Consider the following 26,459-nt stretch of genomic DNA (forward strand, 5'->3'; position numbering starts at 1 on the left):
CTATATATACTATTATTATTATTTGAAAGTATTAAAAACAAATAGTACAGGTACTATAAAAAATCTCGAGTCTCAGTAAATGAGAGAGAGAGAGAGAGAGAGAGAGAGGGGGCGGGAGGGGGGGAAATTTCATGAGCACTTGATGGCAGCAACAAAACAGCTCCTTCCCCCTCCTGTCACTTAACTTGATACGTATATCTGACAGTTTTAGTACCTGGAGTTAGAGAAAGAAGACTGGGATTTCCTTCATTCTTCCATAATTTTTTAAATTTATAAGCTAATATCTTACCTAATTCACTATGGTATTTTCTTTAATGAATTGATATTATTGCTGTATAAATTAATATTAATATTTGAAAATAGTAAATCATTTATTTATCATACAAAAGACATACATCTTTGTAGTAGAGAGAGAGAGAGAGAGAGAGAGAGAGAGAGAGAGAGAGAGAGAATTATTATTTTTATTATGTGATATCATTTAAACTTATTAAACTTACTAATACAGTATTAATCAAAATTAATATTTGAAAATTAGTGAATCATTTTTGTATCATAAAAATGTATTTAGTCATGAAAATAAACATCAAAATACACTAATTAGTGATTATTTTCGTCGGAAAATTCTGCGAACGGGCGAGTCCGTCCGCGAATAATTTCTAGATAGGTTCCAAAGAAAAATCTGCGAATGTGTGAGTCCGCGAATCCGGAGAACGCAAATACAGGGGGCCCACTGTAATCACCTGCCTCGCTTGTATTCCCTCCCTTTTTGCCTTTTTGTCACGGACTGGATTTCTTATTAACCCACTCCTGTGCTTGTACATAATTCATTACTTCATGTATTATTATATTCATTACCTGTGCTGATTTTCCTGGTGATGGTATGAACTTGGTCATATTTGGTTATATGTTATTTTCTTATATTTTTTGTATCCCCTAACTTGGATCATTAAAACAATGATTGTTAAGAAAAGTTTATTTTCTCCTATAAAGATTTTTTGTTTTGCTCTCAATTTACCAAGCTTGTATGGCCAATTCTCGGTTACTATTTCACTGGGTGACACAGGTCAATCCCAGAAAAGGGATTTTGACAAAGGAAAAATCTATTTCTGGGTGAAGACCTGTGTCGCCCAGTGAACCCATCCCTGTTTTTTCCTTTCCCCACCCATTAGCTGGCTCAAGCTCGGGTGCGTATTCAGGAATGACGTTTCTTGGCAGAGTTAGCGGTGGCAAGCGGAAGGTGATCGTTGTAATGGCACCTCTCTTGCAGGGGATTTTGAGAGAGGAGAAAGATATTGGGTAAAGTATCTGTGATAGTGGCTTCCACTCGCCCCTGTTGCTATACCGACACCCTATGAGGGTGATCGATCCAGAGGTAATAACTCTGCCATTCCATATGGCTTTTTTCTCTGGTATATTTAGCATTTATTTATACCTAGAGATTGCTATAGGTACATTTCACTGGGCGACACAGGTCTTCACCCAGAAATAGATTTTTCCTTTGTCAAAATCCCTTTTTGGAAGCTGGATCACTCAGTTTTTTTTCCAGGGGTTCCAAGCTTATAAAACTTAAACCCTCCATTGCTTTACCATAGAATTTGGTAACAAAAGTTAATCATTACTTTGCAAAGGAAGCCTGACTGGAGGTTCTCAAGATTCATGCAACTATCTGTTTCTGATTGATAATTAAATGCAACCAAGGAGGGTTCATGTTTGTGGAGGTATTTGCTCTGAATGCCTTATTAGATCTTATTATTACTTGTGTACAGTCTTGAGACCAGTCTGTAAATATTGTAGTACTTTTTTTTGTTAGGGGAAATTTCTTACAACTTGTGTCTTGAATTTAGATAAGGTATTTAAGGTGTGGTGTATACATGTAATGTGGACAGAGGAAGGAATTTAATATCCAGGTCATCTTAACCCCCTCTGCCATTGGAACCTCACCCATAAGTTCTCCCATATGTTCCTAGCTTTATTTTTATTTATATGGGCTAGACAGGTACTTGCTTGGTATCAGCATCTTTGTTTCTTTTGCTGGACCTTATTCCACTATATACTGGTTTGTTCATGAAACTTACCTGGCAGATATATATATAGCTGTATTTTCTGAAGTCCGACAGAATTTTAAAAACTTCCGACACACGCAGTGGTCGGCCAGGTGGTTAGTACCCATTCCCGCCGCTGGGAGGCGGGTATCAGGAACCATTCCCATTTTCTATTCATAATTTTTCTGTCGCTGGTGCTGAAAACACCTGTTTTCAGTACCTCCGTCTTAGGATTTTGGAAACTTCATTGCCGCTAAGTATCCTAATTGTCTTTTGATTTATTTACTTGGATTTGTGGGATTTGTGGCTAGGCATACGCTATCTTAAATTGATTTGAATTTGATTCATTTTTGCATAAAATATCTGAATCTAGTTAGGCTAGTTTCAGACGGGGTTGTCTGCAAAGATAGGGTGTGGCTACCGAAAGCTTCGGTAGATCCGCACTTGGTATGTACGAGGTGTATGGGTCTTGCTTCTTTGTTGAGATTTGTCATGTAAGGAGTGTGAGACTTTGTCTATTCCGTAAGGAGGACGTATGATTCGTATGTACGCAATTAATCAGTAAACATGTTTAATTCCGTAAGGAAGACGTATGATTCGTATGTACGCAATTAATTCAGTAACAAAAGTCAGGGTAGTGAACCTGCTAACCTTCCTGTAGACTTTATTTTGCCTAACCTGTAGTATGGCCTACGGGCTATGAATATGTCTACGAGAGGTGCTCGCTCTCCTTCATTGCTGTGAAGTGCTACTTCTGTAATTGTTACTCCTAACCCTGCAGTGTTGCCTTCGGGCCCTAAGCAGTGTCTGTAGAGGAATTACCCTTTCTCTGATACTCTTTCGATTCGTATCTTAGAATCGAAAGTGCTTGCTTTAGAGAGTAAAAGTGAAGTGCAGAAGTGCAGTGATACCCCTTGTGTAGTGGAGGGTGCGTCAGATCGGCCTCGTTTCGCCTCTAGGCCGGGACCTCTGCTTGACTCCCAGGACCCGGGAGGGAGCATGTCGAAAGCCTAAGGAGGGTTACAAGGAACCCCCACCGATCTGGCGTGCCTTCGGCAGTTTCTGATGAAAATCCCCAGACTGCCAAAGTGTGTGCGCGTGCACGAATCCTGAAAGATTGCTTCTCGTCCTCCGAAGCGTCCTCCCCATGCAGGGGTTGGAGCTTTCGGAAGGACTCGCGCCCTCTAAATAGAAGCTTTATAGAAGAGGACGCTTCACGTCCTCTCTCTCTCTCTCGTTATGCGTTTCAGTGAGAAGTAAGAAGGCGAACGTCGCCTGAACTCGTGTCCGTCTTTCCACCGAGAAATACGTAAAAGAAGTCATAGTAGCAGGAAGCTTTTGAGAGCGGACGCCCGGGATGCTCGGATGGACTCCAGGCGCGCGCGGGTGCACGCCAAGTGTGCGCCAGTGGACGAGTTACGCGCGCGCCAGTGGACGCACGAGCGCGCTCCAGTGGACGCGAGCGCGCTCAGTGGACGCCGAGCGCGTTCCAGTGGACGCCGAGCGCGCGCCAGTGGACGCGAGCGTGCACCAGCGCACGCCAGGTGTGTCGCCTGGCTGAACGTTTTCTGTTGAACTCTTCAAGCTCTTGTTTCAGATATGGGCCTAAAGAATGTTTACCTCTACCTCCGGTGATACCTTCTACCTCACCTGCAAAGAATGTGAAGTAGGCAGTGCTTCGGAGGAAGTTTAAAGTGAACAGACAACTTCTTCTTCGAAACCCAGCAAGACATCGGGTTTCGTGAATTCAAGAGGTCTCTGTCAATTAATATTGCTTTTCGCATAGGTGGATGGAGTTAAGGAAAGCTCAAGGGAAGATCTCGTTTGCTCTACCGCAACCTTTGCCATTCGGCCAATAAATTTAAGTTGCCACTACCGCAGTCAAGACTTTGCGATAAGGCAGTTACGGGTTATGTAAGGCTCGATGTCCTGCACGTCAGGACTCTCGGCAACGTTCAGTGGGATTCTTGCAAAGGCACTCATCAAAAGGACGCTCTTCAGGAAGGCGCAAGACAGGACTTCCTTTGCCATACTGCCAATAAATTTTAAGCTTTAGCAGGCATTAGTTGTGATACGGGAGAGGAAGCTGGTTGGAGAGTTTCTTCCTCTTCCCAGGATAATTTTGCAAGCTTTTTAGACCCATCTGAAAGGGTTTTTTTCAGATGATAGATTTTGTTAGTTTCTAGTCGGGACTACGCTGCCGAATTGAACATCGTCGTTCTACCTGCCGTAAGCCCAGTCTCTTAACAGGATTCTTGCCCCTTCCTCGTTTGAGACGGGAATCGAAAAAATTAAATGCTTGACTCCCTGGATTACGTTTTGTCAATTCAGTGACTTTCCCCCATTGACAATATACTTCGTTTTGTCAAGTAAGTGGGTATCCCCTCATTGACAAAATATCTCTTTGTCCCGTAAATGGGTTAGTTCTCATTGACAAACATCTCATTAACTTGATATTGCGTAAGCGAATAAGCTCTTATTGACAAGATTCGGAAGAGCTCTCATTCGTCATTCGCAGACTCGTACAAGAATAGACTTGTAGACTACGTCAATGAACGCTTATGTCCAGTAACATAAGAAGCTTGAGCTGACTGCTTCGATTCTCTTAAGTTTTGTTCATGAAACTTGCCTGTCAGATATGTATGTAGCTGTATTTCCGAATTCAGCTATATATATGTCTGCCAGGTAAGTATGAACAAACTTTATTGTGATATAATTTCATATTTTGCCTTGCGTTATTTTACTTCTGGTTGGTTCAAGTCATATACGCTTACTGTAGTTACCTCTTCGGATGGCAACCGAGAGGTCTATTGTCTATTTTAAGGACATTTAATCGTTACTCCCTGCAGCCTTCCAGGAGTTTCCGATTTATCTTTTACCGTTGTATGGTAGTGTTCTGACGACACAAACGCATCTATATATTTAGCGTTTTCTGTTTCGCTTAAATATACCAGCTTGAGAGTCTTTCGGCTCAAAAAATAACGGACCTATTTCTTCGTAGAATAGGGTAGCTGGCAACCCAGACATAAAGTTAAGAGACGACGTTCGTAAGCTGCTGGCTGCTGCTGTCACGCTGTGCTGTCATGCGCCGTAGGTTACGTCTCTCTCTCCTGCGGGATTGACTGACTAACCGTATCTCTGTGCTGGCGGTTACGTCTCTCCTGCGGGATTGACTGACTAACTGTAACTCTGCCCTACAATCACGGACTTTAGCCTAAGATTGAGGGGATTTCTTACGTGAATGAATAAACGTTGCATTCGTTTTGCCTTACTATGTTCAACAGAGTTATCTCTTAATCCTTTCGGTGCTCGTTACCGCACGGTATAGAACTACGAGTCTACCGCAACATTGCACTTTTATATGCTCTCCTGCTTAGGCAAAGCGCAGCCTTATTAGGGAAGTAAGCATACTCGGGGAGGGAATGGATGAGCTTGCTGGGGACCATTTCCTTCCTGAAGAAGTTTGTTTCCCCGAATAGACTGCAATTCAGACCACAGTTTTTTCCTACCGGAAACTGAATATTATTCAAGATCTAGGAATGATTCTGAACATCTCTCAGTGCGTTTATCACCTGAGGTGATAGAAAGAAGGTGCCGGACATCTGGATAGGGTTTCAGATGTCCTGGATCTTAATCTGAAAGAAGTAAAAGCGATTCGGTAGTCCCTCCAGTCCTCGTAACGAGTTTTGGGAACCAGTGGTCCAGATCAACTCTGATATTCCACAGCTCTCTCATATCTTAAGAAGTATCTTCTCTCGGTCCCTGTTCGAGTTTACGAGAAAGCCTATTATAACAACAGGCGTAGAATGTAACGATCCTCTAGAGGTTCGTTACCGGATTGCGAAAGTCCGTACGAATAGTCTCGATCGACGGCAGCAACTATTGACTTCCGAGTGGAATCTTTCTTTAGAAGTAAGTTGAGAGTTGTGGAGACTTTAGGGACGCCCTTTCATTCTTCTCTTCGATATGTTGAGGACGAAGAGGCTTCTTCTTCTCTGCTCCCTTATTCTCGATCCGGGATCGGTACCATTAAACGCCATCCTATGATATTGAACGGGGATGGATATTTAGTCTCTTTTCCCCTTTTTTCAATCGCTTAGGAAATGTAATAAGAGGATTTATGACGTCACAGTCGGGAGCGACAATGACGCTGATCGCCCCATGTTGGCCTTCAGGATCCTGGATTCACAGAGGTCACATACTTCCTAGTTCACTTTCCAAGGACCTTTTCCGAGAGAGTCGGTCTACTCTAACTCGAAAGGTACCTATAACCTCTCCGCTCTGAGTCTTGACTACGTTCAGGCTATCGAGATGTTGACAGGAATAAGATTACCGTCTTCCATTTCCGTCTGAAGAATGGGATAAGCTGGCAGTCACAACTATTAAAGAATACGCTATATTGTTGACGGCCTTTGGGCTCAGAGATTTGCGTCTGTCAAACAACAAAGCCCTTCGCGATCTTTGAGTTCTGTGGAATCTCGAACCTCGCTCACCATCTACTTTTTGTCTCACCTTGTTTTCTCGGAGTCAGACACTCGTGCGAGATCAGGCGACATATAGTAGCCCTGAGTTTCTTGTTGACGAAGTCGTTGCGTTTAACACCCCCGATGATCGTGTAACATGAGACCAGGTTGGACTGTCAGGCATTCTTCCTTCGGGACTGAATCGCCTTTTTGCTCCTCGCTCCTTTCTCCTGGCACCAGAAGCTCGATCAGGAGTTGATTCGCTGACGACGTTGGGTTGCGTTGATACACCCCCAAGGTTTGCTTAGATTGAATCGCCCAGGCAGTCCAGACACTCATCCTTCAGCGAAGAATAGTGCCTTATGGTCTTCAGGGTACAGCCTTGCTGTCCTTGATTCGTCTGACTGGTCAACTGGTCGGTCACCTGACTTTAGTACGACGGACTGACTGTGCATGTCCAAGATCGAAGGCTTTTCAATATGGAACTTAGACGTAGTCTGAAGTTCTTGATGTCAAAGCATTCGAACCTTATTTCCTACCTGTTAACTTCTTGCATGTGATCAGGAAGGCCTTCTTCTAACCACCCTAGATACGACAAAGAGGGTTAGTGAGATTTTAAGCCATCGTCACAAGTTTTGGCTTTAGAGAACACAAGGCGGTGTGCTCTCTAACCTTCCGTTGTGGCCTAAGAATGGTAACCCGTTTTGTCCTTGGCCAGGAGCTTGGAAGCAAGGATGGCACAAGTTAGTGGGCAGGAGCCAGAGAGAGTCCTGTGCCCTGTCGGGTCTCTCAAGTTTTATCTACATAAAACTCAAGAAAGTCGAAGTCAATCGGGCAATCTGCAGTGTTCCGAAAAAGACCAGACTTGCCCATATCGAAGAACAGCCTGGCTTTAGTGTTAAGGAGTTCTTTCAAAAATGCTCCTTCATTGTGTTTGCACAAAGATTTGAAATCTTTTATCTGAATGCTCACGAGGTGAGGGCGCGGCCTCGGAAGCATTTCAACAGAGCATGGCACTCAGCAACATCCTGAGTACCATGTTTTAGAGAAGCAACTCTGTGTTCACTTCACACTCCCTGCGAGATGTGAAGGTGGCATATGAGATCTGCTGCTCGCTAGGGCCATACTTTTTACTGCAGACACATCTTGGGGGCAAGAAGTACCACTCATCCTATCCTGTAGAAATGGTTAGGAAGACCTCTTAATTTAGTTGTTGAGTCGCCGACAACGGCGACTTCTTAACTCTTAAGCCTTAGTTAACACACCTTAACTTTGGCTAGGTTGGTCAGGTGGTGATATATATATTTATATATATATATATTTATTTTACTTCTTAGCCCTCATGGTATGGTCAATATGGTCTAGTCACGTCGTGGTCTCGCCCCTGTTGACAGATCATCTGGAGTGCACCAGCTATATAGGTCTCTACCTCGCTGGCAACTCTAGTAGCACAAGCAGACTTACGTGGCAGTAACCACGAAGCCAGCTATGCTAACAGGTGGAACCAAGATGTAAATCATCTGCATGCATTTGTTTCCCAAAATCCTTCTATTCTGTCCCTTCCCACCTCCAAAGGTGGGATTCAGCTATATATATATCTGACAGGTAAGTTTCATGAACAAAATGATATTGTTATGATACAATAAAGTTTGTTCATACTTACCTGGCAGATATATATATAGCTGTATTTTCTGAAGTCCGACAGAATTTTAAAAACTTCTGACACACGCAGTGGTCGGCCAGGTGGTTAGTACCCATTCCCGCCGCTGGGAGGCGGGTATCAGGAACCATTCCCATTTTCTATTCATAATTTTTATTTCCACTGTCCCCTGAGGGGAGGTGGGTGGGTACTTGATTATATATATCTGCCAGGTAAGTATGAACAAACTTTATTGTATCATAACAATATCATATTCCTAGACATCCCTCTTCCTTTCCTTCTGTATAGACAAACCAGATTTTTATGCCAGGATCATCATATATTGACAAACCCATTGTGCCGTATTACTTTTCATCCATCCCTTCAGTCTCTTTTCACCTGACATGGGGCTGAATGACCCTTTGGGTCCTAGTACTGGGTCTTAGACCTAAATCTCATACATCCATCCATCCATCTTTCCACCTGACTGTTCAACTTGGAGATTCTTGCTCCAACTGAATTGCTCCAAAATTCAGTTGTCATTAAAAAAGAAATCTTTTTGGTACCCTATGTAAGTTGAGAAATATGGTCTGTGTTCTCGTTAAACTGACATTTGATAAATAAATAAAACTAAATACTACAGTTATTATGCTCTTTTCATTCTCATTCATTTCATATATAGTCTCTTCAAACATTGCTGTATGCCTCCATAAACTTTACCATACGTCAATTTTTTACTCTTATTTAACCTCTTCATTACCAAAAGTTTGTTTGGAGGTAGGTGGGTACCACCATTCAAGTCTACTACACCGCCCCGGGTGCATAAAGGTGGTACGCATAGTACCACCAAAACTCCTCTTTTCAGATAGGGACTTCCAATCATTCTGTAATTTCGGTTTGAAGAGTTTGGAGCAAAATAAACAGTATGACACGATGCCAGATGTATGATGAACTCAAAAAAATATTATTACTGCTTATAGTAGTGTGTAGGTGACACATGAACTGCGTCTCAACAAAAAATCATAAAACCAGACAAGCGTAAACATGTAATAACTTCTACCCAAGTATAAAACCAGTTGCATCATCATTTACTGTATTTATTTATTTATTCACTTATTATATTTTACAAATAAAAGATATGCACACCAGATAAATGAAGGTAAAAATAAAGCCTTATAGTAACTTTATATATAAAAAACCAAACCAGAGAAAAAGCGAAAACTATTTTTTCTGAGGACAAGAAACTTGAAAAATTAGTTTAGATACCCCTGATGCCCCTAAAGTTGTTTTCTGTGATGAAACTAATCTTAGAAAACGTAGAAAACGACATCGACCAATTTTTGAAAGATATACTATAAAATTTGCGATTTCCATATTTATTGGCGGGGCTTTCGCTTTAGTTTTTGCCATTTTTTTTTTATTACGTGCTTATTTACTGTTCTATTTTGATAATACTTTATGTGCATGTTCCAGGTGGATATACCAACATTCTGTAAGACCGAATTTCTATTCAAGACTGTAGTTTTCTCACCGACCACCAGTGTCCCTTGTACAAGGGACACTTGAGTTTCACATTTTTTTTCATAAAATCATTTATTTTCCCTGTAGGATGATAAAACTCACAGAGAATATGCGTTATTATAGTGCTAATAATACCTGATAATTTCATTAGCCTGTCTTGATTAGTGTATTTTTGGCAAATATTTTTACGATCGGCACCCCTCCAAACTGGAGTCACTACCGAGAGATTCAGTTCGGCAGCGAACGCAATGTTTACATTCTGCTCACCCACCCGGTAAAGAAGGGGTTAAGAGCAGATTCTTTTGGCAAAGTGTGTCTGTGTTTGATTCTAGGGACTTGTTAAAATAATACTCATTTAAGAGCGTAGGTTTTTGTAATGCCACCATTAAAATAATACTCATTAAAGAGCGTAGGTTTTGTAATGCCACCATAAATGTGTGTGAAGATGTGATGGAGAGTCTTTGTAACCATGACCATGAGTATTTTGTTGTGTAACAGGCAGTATGCTTTACTCTTTGTAGTGGTCCATAAAAATGATAAGGAACTGTTTCTATTATATTCACATTTTCATTGTGGACACTGTTTTCATATTTGAGTTTTTCATCAGGTTTTTTTTATGTTTTTCCAGGAGAAAATATTAATATTACATGGTCTCCTGATGGTCATACCATTGCTGTTGGCAACAAAGAAGATTTAGTATCATTTATAGATGTACGAAGTCAGAAGATACGTCAAGAACATCAGTTTAAGTTTGAAGTAAATGAGTTGTCATGGAATAATGCTAATGATCTCTTCTTCCTCACAAATGCTCAAAGTGGGCAGGGGTATATTAATATATACAAGTAAGTGGGAATATATTTTCATGTTTTTAGTTACATTCAACAACAAATTATGGCAATAGTAGTTTTTGTACAGTTGGAAGTTTCATCATATTGTAATTGAATTAGTTTTATATTAACCTTGAATACCTTATTATAAAAGCTTTTTCATTTGCCAAGGGCTATGGAGTTTGGGGGCAAAAGGGATGGATGGCCACTTAGTAATGAATTTATGTTTATGTTTGGTGGCCTTTAATATTTGCATACATTCTGTAAAACTTGCTGTTGGTTGAATTTACACAGTTAAATTGTTGATGGAATTCATTAATGAAAAGCATTTTATTTTAAGTTTTTATTTTATGTTCTTTATTTATAAACTTAAAGTTTGTAAATAATGAATTTATGAAAGACTAGGAATTGACAAGGGTGGGATAGTAGTCTTATGAAAATTTTTTCAGAATCTTATAGTTAAAGAATTATTGTAATGTAAAGTTGAGTATTCATGCAATATTGTTAGTTAAGTATGCATGCAATAATATTGGTTTTCATTGATGAGTGTTTTTGTTTTTTCAGTTATCCAGAAATGGAATTAGTCCATAGCATTCATGCACATCCAGGCAACTGTATATGCATCAAATTTGAGCCTCATGGAAGATACTTTGCAACTGGGTCTGCAGATGCTTTAGTTTCCATTTGGGATGCTCAGGAACTTTATTGTAAGAGGACATTACCCAGGTATGAATTGGAATGTACTGTTCCCTGAGTTAGTTGGTATAGTTCTAGAAAATTTCATATGTAGGAAGACAGTTTAGCTTGTAATTTTATTACTAATGAGTCTCCGGAAGTATTGGTGACCTTTTGTGTTTGTCTGCAGCAGTGCAGTGAAATGCATGGTAAAAGTAGTGAATACAAATATTGCCAGTTCTTTTTGGTATTTTGTGCTTCCAAATGCATAATTTTCTTTGTAAACTTGTATTGAGTTCAGAAGTATAATTCTGAAATTTTCTAGGCCTTTGCTTTGTAAGTTTTGTTATATTATTTAATAATTCTTTTTAGACTTTAGAATGGCATAAATTCCTAAAAACATGCATCCAGAATGTATGTCAAAAATTGTGGTGGATGTTATAGATAGTGAAAATAATATCTGTTCATATACGAAACAAACCTTCGGTTCGGTCTTAACATTAGGATAAATAACTAGTGCCAGCTGGAAACCGGTAAAGTTTAAAATAATTGTGTACCCAAGGGATTATTGGCATCTGTGCTTGGTCACGAGACATGTGGAGCCACCCACATACCCCTCTTTAACTCGTGACCCCGTTAGTTATTTTCTTACCGCCTTTAAGAGAGGATGTGCTTTGCTTCCGTCCTTTTAAAGCCGGTATAGTTTGCCCCCTGTAGTTTTGAATCTGTTGTTTGGAATTTCTGGGCAATATTGTGAACATGAAGCCTTCTCATGCTTCGAGACTTCCTGGATATCACAAGAAGAAGATAAACGCCCGGATATTTTCTCTGACGCTTTTGACATTGGGGTACTCATCGTGTAGTAAGTCGTAGGTGCAGAAACTCTTCAGGTACAGTTAATTCATTGCCTGTACTTTGGGGTTTCACATATTCATGTGGCTTGCCTGTGAATCCAAAGCTTGGATGTACCAGGATGTGCTTTGGGAAGTAATTATGACTAATTGTGCTCCTTTCCCTGCGGGGAGAGGTGTGCATCGCCATCTTGTTTTCGTTCCAGATATGTGGACAGAGGTGATGGAGGTGTGTGATTGGTGTTAGGCCTATCAGGAGTACCAACCCAAGAAGGACAGTTGGTTTGCTATATGACGTCGCGCTGCCATCCAGGATGTCCCTTCTATCTGATATGCACTGAATGGCAGTCGAATGCGTCAACATCTGTAGAGAAGCAGATAGTGCAACATGGCAGCCTTTTGAGTCAGGTTGCTATGCCTACAAGAATAACAACAACAGCCTTGCACTTCTTGTCGATTGCTGGCTTCGCATTCAAGATGCTCAGTGACGTCATAAACATGAAGCCCCCCATGACGTCACTACGTCACATAGAACATTAATCTGGTAGGTGTAAAGGATCACAAGCCAGACAGAGGTGATCGGTCAAGCCTACTACTTGTTGTCAAGTTGTACCAATTGGGTCATACAGAAGGGAAGGTCATCAGAGGAATGCGTGCCTTTCTGGCAATTAAGAACATATCTGTTAAAATGATCATGACGGTTGGTTTGTGACTGTATCGAACCATTTTTTCATGTTCTACATAAGGAATGTTGCCCACAGTTCATTGGACGTTCAATAGAAAGGTTCTGTTAGGACCTTGTACTAGACAGGTTGAGTCAGGAAAGAAATGCAAGAAGGGCCTTATGTAACAAAAACAAGAGTCTAATGTTGGAGGAAGGCAAAAACCTATGACGTTTAGAAAGATGAGCTCAAATTGAGCAATGTTAAGAAGGTGTCTGTCTGTTCATTGAAATTTGAGAGTTGGTTCATTGTTATGACAAACCACTTTCAATTTCCTGTATATAAAGAAGGTTGCCCGGAGGTCCTTGGACACAATTTCCTTGGGTCCGTTGGTGGCTGTTCAACAAATTGTGTAACTCATCCAGCACCCCTGGCAGGTCAGTTGGTATCTTGTCTAAGATGATGGTATGAATGTGAAATGGAGGAGATAACTGGCCTCTTTCCTTTTCAAATTTCTTTCTCCTTCTTTACTTCGGGCAGTATGAAGAGAGTATCATCATAAGATGGAACGGACAAGATACAGGTGAGTGAAGTAGCCATACTATTAGGGTTATTATTTATCAGTGTAAGATACCTATTAGCAACAGGACATTCCTCTCTTTAGCAAGGGGGAGAGGAATGATAACAAACCTACATAAGTGGATGAATTGGTTTGTTAGAAGAACAGATGTTCTTATCTTCCTCGGACGCAATGAACTATGACATTGTGTAAAAACCCAGAAGTCTGCCTCTATGATATTCATATATATCTTAGATTCTGAAATACTGGTCAGTTGTTTCGTAGAATACTGGTATTCAGAAAACTGATCAAAGGTGGCAAACTCCCAGTTGGTTAATAATACTTACCTCCCACCAAAAGTAAGTCTATCCTCATGTTAAGACCGAAGGTTTGTTTTGTATATGAACAAATGACAAATAATTTTTAACCAATTTGTATTTTTTATAACTAACAAACCTGAGGTCTTAACATACAAAGGCCCACCTCTAACCACCCCTCTATCAACTAAACTGGGTTGGAAGAATAACTGACAGGGTCACGAGTTAAAGAGGGGTATGTGGGTGGCTCCACATGTCTTGGGACCAAGCACAGATGCCATTAGTCCCTTGCATACACAATTATTTTAACCTTACCAGTTTCCAGCTGGCGCTTGTTATTTATCCTAATGTTAAGACCTCAGGTTTTTAGTTATGAAAAATACAAATTGGTTAAAAATTTGTCATTTGTTCATATATGAAACAAACCTCCGGTCTTAACATGAGGATAGATTTACTTTTGGTGGGAGGTAAGTACTATTGCTTCTATACTATTACTTCTATACAAACCCATTACTTTACTTTTAATTTAGTCTTTCATGCAGATGTGCAAAGTTCATACACTCCAAAACCAGTTGGAAAAAAAGAAGCATCCAGGTTACCAAATACCCAAAAGAACCACTTACTTCATGTCTAGTCTGGAGGACGTTACAGAGACATAGGTTTGTGAGGGGGATAAGTAAGATTAATGGGTTTTTAAAGGAAAACTTTTTTTTTTTTTTCACAAAAAATATTTTTTTGTTTCATTTTAATGTTATAACCTTTAATTTAGCCAGAGTAGCTATTAAGTGATAGCTCATTGATCCATAAAACTATAGGAAACTAAATGACGGAAAGGACCAAGTTGAGCATAAAGAAGATAAGGGGAGACTTTAGCTCTGTAATCAATTGAGAATTCGACAATGGGACAGGCACTCCTATAGTAAAACAGAAGATTTGCTTGTGTAGCTTAGATATAAAGGAAAAAGTGTACTTACTTGGGTGTTGAACATAGCTGTGAAATCTACAGCCAACCGATGCCCAAAAGATGCTTAAAGTAATGAATCTCCAAAACCTAAGGTTCACAAAGGAGGGTGGGAGAACTTGAGATTCTGCAACAACCAGGAGAAAGAATCCAAGAATCTATGAGTAAGGTCCCTTGAGTAAAAAGTCACACAAAAGTTATCTGACACTTTAGAGTGCCAGTTTCTAAAACTGAGTAAACAATCATGTTTCGCTTGTAAAAGTAAAGACATCACAAATGCCTCACTGAATCTCATGAACTTTTACGTAAACTAGGTTGCATCTTCCTCTTAAAGATCTTCATAACCTCTTGATCTTACTCTGTTAACGAAGACACTTGCCTCTTCTCTTGGCCAGTAGATTGAAATAAATTTGAGTTGCTTTGCCTGCATTCTTTGTTCCATGAAGATAGAAAAGGGAAGCAGCTAGGTTGAGAAGGTAACTGGCTTGAGGAGGGCATAAGCTGAGTACTGCTTTTCTGGCTTTGTCACCTATCCCATGTTTCTTTCCCAACCAACTTTCTCTCTCTTCCCTTCCTACCCCTCTACTTCCTGTTACCCATACTGTAGCTCCATCTTCTGCTCCCCCTTCAGTTCAGGAAAGGCAGTGAAATAAGTTAGTGCAGGAGGTTAAAATTTGTCAGGTATAGACACCGGGTTCCCTCATGGTGAGTGTTCTTTTTCGTGTTCTTCCGTGACAGAAACAGTGTTGGTGGCCTTTGCCTATCAGTTAATATTTTTTTTCAAGATTAATTCCTGAAAACCAGCCTCAGAAGAGCTTTTATTAGGTTCAGAGGTCTGAGTAAACTGATCCTTTACATTAAAAAAATGCTTAAGCTCAGGACTGCCCTGTGCCAGTAAGAAGCCGCATTTGTGGGGCACTGAATTGTGTCGCCGAGTGAGGTTTTTCTGTCCCCTCTGACATCTTACTCCCCGTTGTTGCAGACAGCCAGTCGAATTCTGTAATTGCTGAAGCATCTTCAAGTTCTAACGGTATCGAAGTAGGTGTAAAGTTAGGACCTTGTTGTGTAGCAGGTAACCATGTAGATAAAGTTCATGTTTCTGCTTGAGTTTTGATACTCTGGTGAATGAGTTCATTCTAAACCTGTTTGTTTCCTTCCTCCTGAGCTTCCTTTCCTTCATTTCCATTTAAATAATTGTCATATCTCTGTCTTGACAGTGTCTATTAATGTGCCCTTCCTCTTCCGCCACCTTGAGTGTCTTATGCAGCTTTGGCTACCTCCTCAAAAGGAGCTTCCTTAGAAGCTAGCTTAATAATATATTGGCAATATTTTGATACTAGTTTTGTCATCCTCAGGCAGTTTGACTCCTATGAGTCATAACTCCCCCTCTCCCTCCAAGCAGTCTGTTATCCTGCCTGCGGCTGTTACATCATTGCTCTCTACGCTGCTAAGCTCAGGTATTGTGCAACTAGAGTGTGTTCTTTGCACTACCTCCTCTTCTGCCTCACCTGTTATTTGCTGAAGGAATCGGCTTCTGCCACCCAAACTCCTTTTTTGGCGCTAGAGAAGGAGCAGTTTGAGGTGGATGAGCTGGCATCAGTATTTTGGTGACTTGTAGGCAAGTGTGCATCTCTCTATCCTCATTTGGTTAAGGGTTTTGAGACAGACACATTCTATCTCCTGTGGGCAGAAGCAAGGAATATTGTGATGATTCCTCAGTTTGTACCAGGAAGGAACAGTGTGTTAGTGGATCAACTCAGCAGGAGATGATCAGACTTCTGACAGGATGGTCTGATTTCTTAGGTATAACATTCTCTGGAAACATTAGGGAATTCCAATTATAGACTTCTTGGTGATAGTTTACTGCTCCCCCTTCAGGACCATCAGGTTTGGGTGGTGGACATGTTTCTGCAGGATTAAGATTGGTTGGATATGGAAACTTGAACCTTCCCTTTTTGTGATCATGAGAAAGGTACCCAACAAGTTACGAGAATCCCAGAACTTCACAATAACCCCAGTAGTTCCTTGAAGACTGCAGATGGAGTGGTTTCCAGACATACATTATGAGACCATAGATCAACAGTGAATTATTTTGAGATATCTCAGGTAACTGCATACCATGAGGCTTCATTGAAACGTCCACTTGCTTGACTTAACTGTTTGGAGACTCAAATGTCTTGCAAGGGCATAGTTTTTCCAGAGCGTCTTGGGAGTTTATCATTAAATCTGGAAGATGCGCAATCGCTAACCTATATCAACCACTAACTTATATCAAAGACAATGGATGGTCTATCACTCAGTTAACAATTAAGTTCTTTCGTGTTCTTAGATACTCTTAAGGGCTGTTAGTCCTAGACATAGGGTCCTATTAGCATTGCTTCCTCCATAAGACTGCTCTGACCATGCTGTGCATGAGAGCCTTATCCTATGATCCTTCTTATGGTGGTAGTAGGGTATAGGAAAGATCCATGATCAGATAAGAATGTTTTGGTTTTCTTGTAAGAAACTCTTGACTGAGAAAATATTTTCTAACTGCCAAAGCCCTTGGTTCTCTCAATGCACAGATCTCCTATCTTCAATATTATTTAAAATTCTCTTAAATAATGTAAATTTTTGTAATAAAATTTATTTTTTGGATACCTACCTACTGTTAAAGTAGATCCCACCCACCTCCCCCACATGTTGGTGGTTTGTCCAGAAGAATTGTGACGAGAACTAAAACGTTTGAAAAACATTTTAGCAAATGTGTGTATTAGATTGTTCACCTGGGTCAGCCAAGCATTCTGCTTTTTTTTTTTTTTTTTTTTTTTTGGATGCCACCCACACTTGACTGGTGTGAAGATGTAAGCAATCTTTAACAGAAAGTAAGTATCCAAGTAATAAATTATTCAGAAAATTTATGTACTTTTAAATTGTGATGTTAAAGGTACGTATAATGGTCATCCTAAACCGTCACCAACCAGTTTGAAGTATCAAACAACAGTAAATTAGTGAAGATCAATAGTACAACACTGAACTCATACAAAAAATAAACAGTACTCGTGTAACAACTCTGAGCACTTCACTAACCACTCTACACTGGTTAGAGAAACTCACAATTCATAAAATGAAGCGCAGTTTTTGTAAGATTTTCTTTAGAAGACCATAAACTTCAAAATCATAAACTAATACAAAAATCACAAAATAAATTAAATGAGCATGATGAAATGGAATGGAAATCTGTCCTGAAAACTTTTTGAGTTAGGGAGAATTGAAAATTTGTGACCCCTGAGGTGATACACATGAAATGAATGGTTTTCTTGGGTTTTTTTGGGGGGAGCCAGATCCTTGTGTGCAACTAGGGAGATAAAGGTGCAATAATCCTTTTTCTTCTGGTATTGGAGAGTCTGGACTTTGCATAGATGCACAAGAGACAAAATTGAAACGATAAGGTTCTAATGAAAGAGTCATATAAAGACAACATGAGTATTATTCTATGCTTAAAAGTAATTTATTGACATTAGCATGTTGTAATAAAGTATGAAACAGATGTAGATTAAGGAAATGATATTGTATTTACTTCATCATTATTTGCAGTCAGCAGCAAATTGCTGTTTCTGGAATGTCAGTTGAGTCTCAGGAGAAAGCTGTACTGTATGTTAGGCTAGAAGAGTTTGAAGGTCCAGGGAGACTGAATATGCGTGGAAGTTTGTGGAAGAGAAAGCACAGAAAAGACAAGAGTGGCAGAATTTCACTGAGGCCCTTGGCATTATGTGGTGTTAGATGGGTTATTGAAGAACTATACACATGTACTGACTTAACAAGTTTCTCAAATAGTAACATTCAAGATAAACAAAACCAGCTATGGTATTGTCTAATTTTACTCCACTCACTATACAGCACTTATAAATAAATTACTAAACATTTATCTTCAGGTTTTGTGTGATCAAAATGAAGTTATATTCTTGGCCAGTGTTGCTATTTATTCAGAGTGAATGTGTACATTTATGATTAAGTCTTTATAAAGGTGCAAATATGTAGAGTTTAATGGTAGCTTATATGAGTTTCATGTCTGTATTTACTTTTAGTTTTGTGGACTTGGATGAGACAGTAACTTTTGCGATTCTGTTTTCAGATTAGAGTGGCCTGTTCGAACTTTAAGCTTCTCTTTTGATGGACAGCTGTTAGCCTCTGGAAGTGAAGACCAGTCAATTGACATTGCTCATGTTGAGACTGGAGAAAGAGTTGCAAACATAAATGTTGCCTACCCAACATTCACTCTTGCATGGGTAAGTGTAAAGGAATGTATCTCTCTCTCTCTCTCTCTCTCTCTCTCTCTCTCTCTCTCTCTCTCTCTCTCTCTCTCTCTCTCTCTCTCTCTCTCTCTCTCTCATCTGAGTCACAGTGTGAACCTGAAATGTATCAGCTTTTCTTTCAATGAAAGGAAAAGCTCTTTTGCATGGGTAGGATAGTGACCAGGGTTGTAGCACTTTAGTTGTAATAGACAGTATATTAACCCTTAAACGCCGAAGCGATAAAATAAAAATTGTCTCCCGTGTGCCGGAGGTGTTTCGGAGTGAGCGTGGAAGCGGAAAAAATATTTTTTTCAAAAAATCACAGCGCGCTTAGTTTTCAAGATTGAGAGTTCATTTTTCGCTCCTTTTTTGTCATTGGCTGAAGTTTAGTATGCAACCATCAGAAATGAAAAAAATTATCATTATCATATATAAATAATGCGATATATGATAGCGCAAAAACGAAATTTCATATATAATTGTATTCAAATCGCGCTGTGCGCAAAACGGTTAAAGGTAACAAGTTACTTTTTTTTAGTTGTAATGTACACTAAATTGCGATCATTTTGGTATATAACACATTGTAAAATGATAAAAGCAACAGAGAGAAAATATTATCACAAAATAATGCATGAATTCGTAACGCGCGGACGTAAACAAATATTTTTTTCAAAAATTCACTATAAATCTAAATATTGTCCTAGAGACTTCCAATTTCTTTCAAAATGAAGACAAATGATTGAATATTACTATACTGTAAGAGTATTAGCTTAAAATTGCAGTTTTCGACCATATCTGACGAGTTAAAGTTGATCGAATGTCAAATTTTTTTATATATTTTTTTTATATGCAATTATTTCGGAAATTAGAAAAGCTACAACCTTCAAATATTTTTCGTTTTATTCTACATGAAATTGCGCACATTTTCATATATAAAACTCTATGAAATTCCTAATATGAAATGGAGCAAATATTCCGAGAATGGGACGTACACATTTCGGAGATTTGTGGCGGAGAATCCGCGCGCGAAGGGAAGGAAAGTTTTTTTTTTAAATTCACCATAAATCTAAATGTTGTGCTAGAGACTTCGAATTTGTTTCAAGATGAAGATAAATGACTGAATATTACTAGACTGTAAGAGTTTTAGCTTACAATTGCATTTTTCGACCATTTCGGTAGAGTCAAAGTTGACCGAACGTGGTTTTTTTCTATTTATCGTGATTTATATGCAAATATTTCAAAAATGAGAAAAGCTACAACCTTCAATTATTTATTGTTGTATTCTACATGAAATTGCACACATTTTCATATATAAAACTTTATGTAACGGCTAATTTAAAATGGTGCAAACATTACCACAATCGCACGTATGATTTTTTCGGAAGAGTTACTGCGCGGACGTAAAGAAAATGTTATTTTTTTTCATAAATTCACCATAAATCAAAATATTGTGCTAGAGACTTCCAATTTGTTGCAAAATGAAGGTAAATGATTGAATATTACTAGAATATAAGCGTTTTAGCTTACAATTGCGTTTTTCGACCATTTCGGTAGAGTCAAAGTTGACCGAAGGTTGAAAATTTGTCACATCATTTTTTATATGAAAATATTTTAAAATTGATAAAAGCTACAACCATGGGTTGTTTTTAGTTGTATTGTGCATGAAATTGCGCACATTTCCATATATAAAACTTTATGTAACGGCTAATTTTAAAATGGTGCAAACATTACCACAATCACATGTATGATTTTTTTCGGAAGAGTTACCGCGCGGACGTAAGGAAAAGGTTTTTTCATAAATTCACCATAAATCGAAATATTGTGCTAGAGACTTCCAATTAGTTGCAAAATTAAGGTAAATGAATATTACTAAAATATAAGAGTTTTAGCTTACAATTGCATTTTTCGACCATTTCGGTAGAGTCAAAGTTGACCAAAGGTTGAAATTTTGGCAATTATTGTTATTTATATGAAAATATCTCAAAACTGATAAAAGCTACAATCATGAGTATTTTGTTGTTGTATTCTACATAAAAATGCGCACATTTTCATATATAATACTCATGCAACGGCTAATTTAAAATGGTACAAAAATTATGTCAAAGTGAGGAAATAATTTCCGAGATGTGTCATAGATACTTTTTAGTGCGGCAAGAAAGAAATTTGCGCTTGCGCGCCTGCATAACGATTGTAAACAAAACAACACCTTGATCCGTGAACTCCCAGCATCCCCCAAGGAGTGTGATTCAAAAGTTTTCGCCTGGTAGGCCTAAAAGTATATTTCCCCGAATTTTTAAAAAACCTTTTGTATGTCGGCGTAAAATACATCCAGTCGGCACCCGAGAGACAAAAAATGTCGACATAAAATACGTCCAGTTGGCGTTTAAGGGTTAACTCTTTTTACTTGCTTGCATGACATCCTGACATCTGTGTAGATGCAATGATAATAGTGATTATGATAACTGATCCAGTATGTGTATGGAACAAGCTGTGGTTGGTCATGTATATGACCAATAAGATGGAGCACTTTCATATTTTTCTCAGACGTTTATTTTATCTTTGTATAATGAGGCTAGCTGTTGTTTAAAAATGGTAAAATGCAAAATATGTACAGTTGACCCCTGTGATTTGCGGACTCATGATTCACAGACTCGCCTACTCGCTGATTTTTCTATGGACCGTATATACCCATTATTTGTGGAAAATTTGCCTGCTTGCAGTATTTTTTGCTTAGAAATATTCACAAATTACTGTATTTTCATATAATTTTTGTGAATAAATGCATTTCTTGTGGTAAAACTATTAAAAAACCCAGGTATAAGCATTTTTAGTTATTTTTTTATTTTAACTATCAAAATAAGCAGTTCTAAGCATTTTTAGAGGGGTTTTAAGTATTTGTGGATTTTAGCTATTGGGTGGGGGGTCTGGTATCCATCCCCCTACTGTAGTACTGTTTTGTTGTAGTAGGACTTTATAATGTCTTGATTTCAAATACATGGGTATATATGTAATAGATCAAACAGTGACAACATATTTGAAGGGTGGTGATACAAGATGAAACAGTCATACTTCGTTCAGAATATTGATTTACATTTCCAGATTTTCATAGTGCTGCCTTAAATGGTATAAATTGGAGGATTACTGAGATGTATTTTACAAGTTTAATCTATAGGGCCCTCTGAAAACTACTTTCTAGTAATAATAATGAACATCATACTGTACTGTACAACTCCTGGCCACCTCTATATGATTAAAATTTTCCCTCTGTGGTCTAGTACAGTTATCTACTGGTTATTGTTTCAGTTCTAGAAGGAGTACATTTATGTATTATGAAATGGACTGATATACAGTACGGTGGTGGACCATTCTTATTAAATAGATTTATTTTGAGGAAATTCCATTAAAATACTCTTCGGCAAAGCAACGCCGTACTCCTGACTCGCATACCTCATTCACTCATACCAAATGTATAATTCTTTTTATAATAAATTGCCTTCTCATCCTCTTGGGAAGAATTACAGTGAATTTAAGTTGATATATTTCATAGATTCAGTCTTGTTGGTTCAGTGTGTTTTTTCCTGACCCTGGTTTTATAATCATTATTATTTTGCCAACAAAGTAATAAAAATGCATTATCATTATCAAAGTAATAAAAATGCATTGTCAAATGCATTATCATATGCATTTTGTTTTGTATGATTTGTGTTGGATAGCAAATTATCTTAGGAATAGGTGAATGGATCTCGTAGCAAGTTATCCTAGGAATAGGTGAATGGGTTGCTTAGCAAGTTATCTTAGGAATAGGTGAATTGTTCTTTTTGAGCATAGATGAAAAGCCATTGTTGAATCCATGCCGAAGATTTAAATTTTTGTGAAATAATTTATCATATGTCAGTTTGAGTTCATTTGTTTTCTGTTGAATGCCTTTGAAGATTGTATGCTCCTTGTTAGGTGCTCTTTTTAATAATAGTGTTGTTACTGCTGCTTTTTTATCTTTGCAAATTTTTTATGAAATAAACTGTACAACCATGAACTCAACTAGCAAGCCTCTGCTGGGTAGAATGTCCACATGCAATGATAGATTAAAGTAATGAAAGTAATGGTAAAACAGAATTCTGTATGAAGTAACACTGGAAAGATAGTGTTTTAATGGTCACCACTGTGCATAAGCTGTTACATTCATTACCTTATAATGGCCTAGGTGTTATAGGTAGCAGCAAAAATGTTCCTGTCACAGAAACAACATATTAAATAAAGGTGGAGGAGGATGCAGAGGAGCTCCTAGGACTTTGTGTATATACAAGTTTTTGTATTAGGTCACTTATATGAAGCCTGAATGGCTTTAATATATATTAAAAATAATGATTATAGAGAAATAGCAGTCCATATCTCATTTGTATTAAGTGACATTGAGTCATATTTATAGGATATAGTTCTCAACTGAAGATATAAATGGTGAAGGTATTTGTTTGGTTTAGGTGCACTGAAAATAATTAAAGAAGATTCCCAACTATAGAAGGCCATTTAAGCTCATAAGACTAATTTCATCACTTTTCCATTTAATGATATTGTAGATTTTTCCCCCAGTAATTGATAGTATTTCATTTGGATAAAGGTATGAATAGTGAATAGTATATAAGCTGTAATGGTGTGTTGTTTCTAAACCTGCTTTCTATATCTTGAGGAGAAAGTTTGAAAATAAACAAAAAATAATGAAACCATTGTGAATGCAAGGTAGGATTAGGAAAAATTAATAATAGTAAATCACGGAAGCCTTAACATTACATGATGAAGATTTTTAAGTAAAAAGCTGGCCTGTTAAATTATTATATTCAATATTTACTGTACTTGGTTTCAGCCATTTGTCCACCCACAGCTGAAGATGTGGCATGGGCAGCTCATGAATGGCTGAAAATCAACATTGGCTGAAATTGATATATGTATATTCAAACTATTTCTTCAATAACATTGAATGTTTACATATACAAAGAATCTTTACACCTTTTTATACTGTATTAATCATAAACATTCCAATTTGTCTAATATATTCATTCCAGCACATTAAAAGACAAGCTTTTAGCAAGCAGTTTGCTTGTATAACGCAACAGCTGGTGGACTTTCAGTAATTATATTTTATCTGTTATCATTCCAACATAATTCTATGTAGTTTCATTTCATGCATATAAGAATAATCGTATTACACCAAAAGTAAATTCATATCTTGAAACTGGAACAATAACTTGTAATGATGTTAACAGCTATACTGTGATATGCAGGGTCAAGAGAACGCTAGATCAATGCTTTTGATTCCACAGATATTTTATATTATTGGGTTTCTTTTAAGCACACAGTGATTCCATATCATTCAGTTATTCACTTCCCTCAGACAGCCTCATAAATAACAGTATTTTGTGCTGCTTTGAATATTTACAATCTCTGATAGTTTTTAATGGTTTCCAGCTAACACTAGAAGATTTATTTTATTGTTAAGGCCTCTGGTTTGTTAGCTATGAAAAGTACAATTTGATTAAGAATTTGTCATATTATCAATATAAATCAGCATGTTTATAATTTATGTAAGAAGGTTAGAAGGCTCTTTGTATACAGCATATAAGCATTCAGATATATATTACAGAAAGAATAGTTTGCATATTCATCATTATTGGGTTTCTTTTAAGCACACTGATTCCATATCATTCAAAGTTATTCACTTCCCTCAGACAGCCTCATAAATAACAATATTTTGTGCTGCTTTGAATGTTTACAATCTTTGATAGTTTTTAATGGTTTCCAGCTAACACTAGAAGATTTATCCTATTGTTAAAACCTCTGGTTTGTTAGCTATGAAAAGTACAATTCGATTAAGAATTTGTCATATTATCAATATAAATCAGCATGTTTATAATTTATGTAAGAAGGTTAGAAGGCTCTTTGTATACAGCATATAAGCATTCAGATATATATTACAGAAAGAATAGTTTGCATATTCATCACAGTAAGATAATGATATTGGTAAATTTGCTACATCTAACTAAAATCTGTTGGTGATTGGACAATTGGTATGAAATTGACTTTTTTATAGTTGACATTTTATAATTAAGTCCAATAGACTGCATTGTAATTTTTGATCTAATAATTTGCTCACCATATATAATCCTAAATCACCATGGTTCACAATTTTCCTAGTCAAAGCAGTACATTTACATGTACATACTGTAGAGACCCTTACAGGATAGTTGTTTTAGTTGTTTTATTTATTGTTCTTGAATTTTGCACAGTAATACTGTGAGTAAATAGAGATTTGAGCTGTGTGATGTGTCTGATTTTTATTTGCACTTGAATCTTAATTGTCTTAGGATGCACCCAACTGCCAGACTCTCATTGGGACTGTGCTTCTCATAAGTTGAATAAGGACTTACATTCAGTAGTGTATCTTTGATGATGAAGTTTTAAATCCAATGTTCCAGCATCCCCGTCACTTCTTCCTCGCATATGCTTGTGATGACAAGGACGACCGAGACAGAGACCGTGATGCAGGCACCGTAAAGCTCTGGGGCTTAGCAGAGAGATCCTAAGGATTCCATTTATATGTGTTAGATTTCCTTCCCTCTGGAGATGACAGGATTTTTAAGGAAGCTTAATAAGTGTAAGCTACTGTTTTATGTAAAATCTACTTTGTGACATTAAATTTAGAACCAGGTCTTCAGTCTATGTATGTTTCAAGACTTAAGTCACATTGGATAACAGGAACTAGTGTTCAAATCTGTGTACAACTTACTAAAAGTACAATCTTTAGTGTTGATCATGGTAGACTTATTTCAATAGAAACGTCTGTCAGAAAAATGTCTTAATACTATTCAGGTGAAACTCGTCATTTGTATATTTTATACTGTCTTTTGTAACTCAAGTCCTGAAATCCATAGTTTCTTTTATGTTAGACAAAGTCCCTGAAAATAAAAAGTTAATCTTTTTGATGTATTTTATTTGGTTACCTTATTATTTCATTCTTCAAAGTTTTGCATTTTATATTTATGTATCTGCACATATACAAGTTTAGTAATTATATTATATTTGTGTATAAAGCATGTGTGAACTTTACTTAATTATTGTATTAGATTAGAGATATTGCTTCATATTCCCAGACTTAGAATTTTGTTTTTTGCAAAGTGAAACATTTATATTTAGTTAACACCTATATAATACTTGTTTATGAAACAGAGGGTTGTTATGGTTTTGTAGGTTTCTTTCTAAGTTTTATAGGCAAAGATTGATTTTAACAGAATAAAAATTGTACGTTAGCCGTGGTAATCTGGAGACGAATATATGATTGTATCAAAACATTGGAAATGAGTGTATCAAAACATTTGTAATGAGACCAGTTCTTATGAATGTATATACATACACTAGAGATACAGTTATTTTTCTTCCAAGGATTTCGATTTCTGTGGGACAAAGTTTGTGAAAGAATAATTATTATTTTTATCCACCGAGACGTATAGATACGTTTTGGGAGGTTTTCATGTTACTTGTGGACAAAATATACTGTTAATAATGCAAACAAAGAATACACAAAAGTTAATCTTAAGGTTTTGCCATATTTCAGTTCGTCATAATCACAAAGACAGTTGTTGCTGAACTTGATTATGAAGAGGTCTGTGGTTGTTTTAG

The 26,459-nt window shown here is 37.7% G+C and overlaps 1 protein-coding gene across 1 annotated transcript in view; it reads left to right on the forward strand.

Moving 5' to 3' along the window:
- The window catches only part of LOC135221845 (THO complex subunit 3-like), an 80,195-nt gene extending 54,682 nt beyond the window's left edge, over positions 1–25,513 (forward strand). Inside the window, exons 3-6 of the mRNA XM_064259764.1 lie at positions 10,294–10,507; positions 11,057–11,218; positions 18,632–18,785; positions 25,259–25,513. Coding sequence (XP_064115834.1) covers positions 10,294–10,507; positions 11,057–11,218; positions 18,632–18,785; positions 25,259–25,366 — 638 coding nt within the window. The 3' untranslated portion in view covers positions 25,367–25,513. The remainder of the gene's footprint in view (positions 1–10,293; positions 10,508–11,056; positions 11,219–18,631; positions 18,786–25,258) is intronic.
- The last annotated feature ends 946 nt before the right edge of the window (positions 25,514–26,459 follow it).

The sequence above is a fragment of the Macrobrachium nipponense genome, chromosome 3 (assembly GCF_015104395.2).
Source record: "Macrobrachium nipponense isolate FS-2020 chromosome 3, ASM1510439v2, whole genome shotgun sequence".
Lineage (NCBI taxonomy): Eukaryota > Metazoa > Arthropoda > Malacostraca > Decapoda > Palaemonidae > Macrobrachium > Macrobrachium nipponense.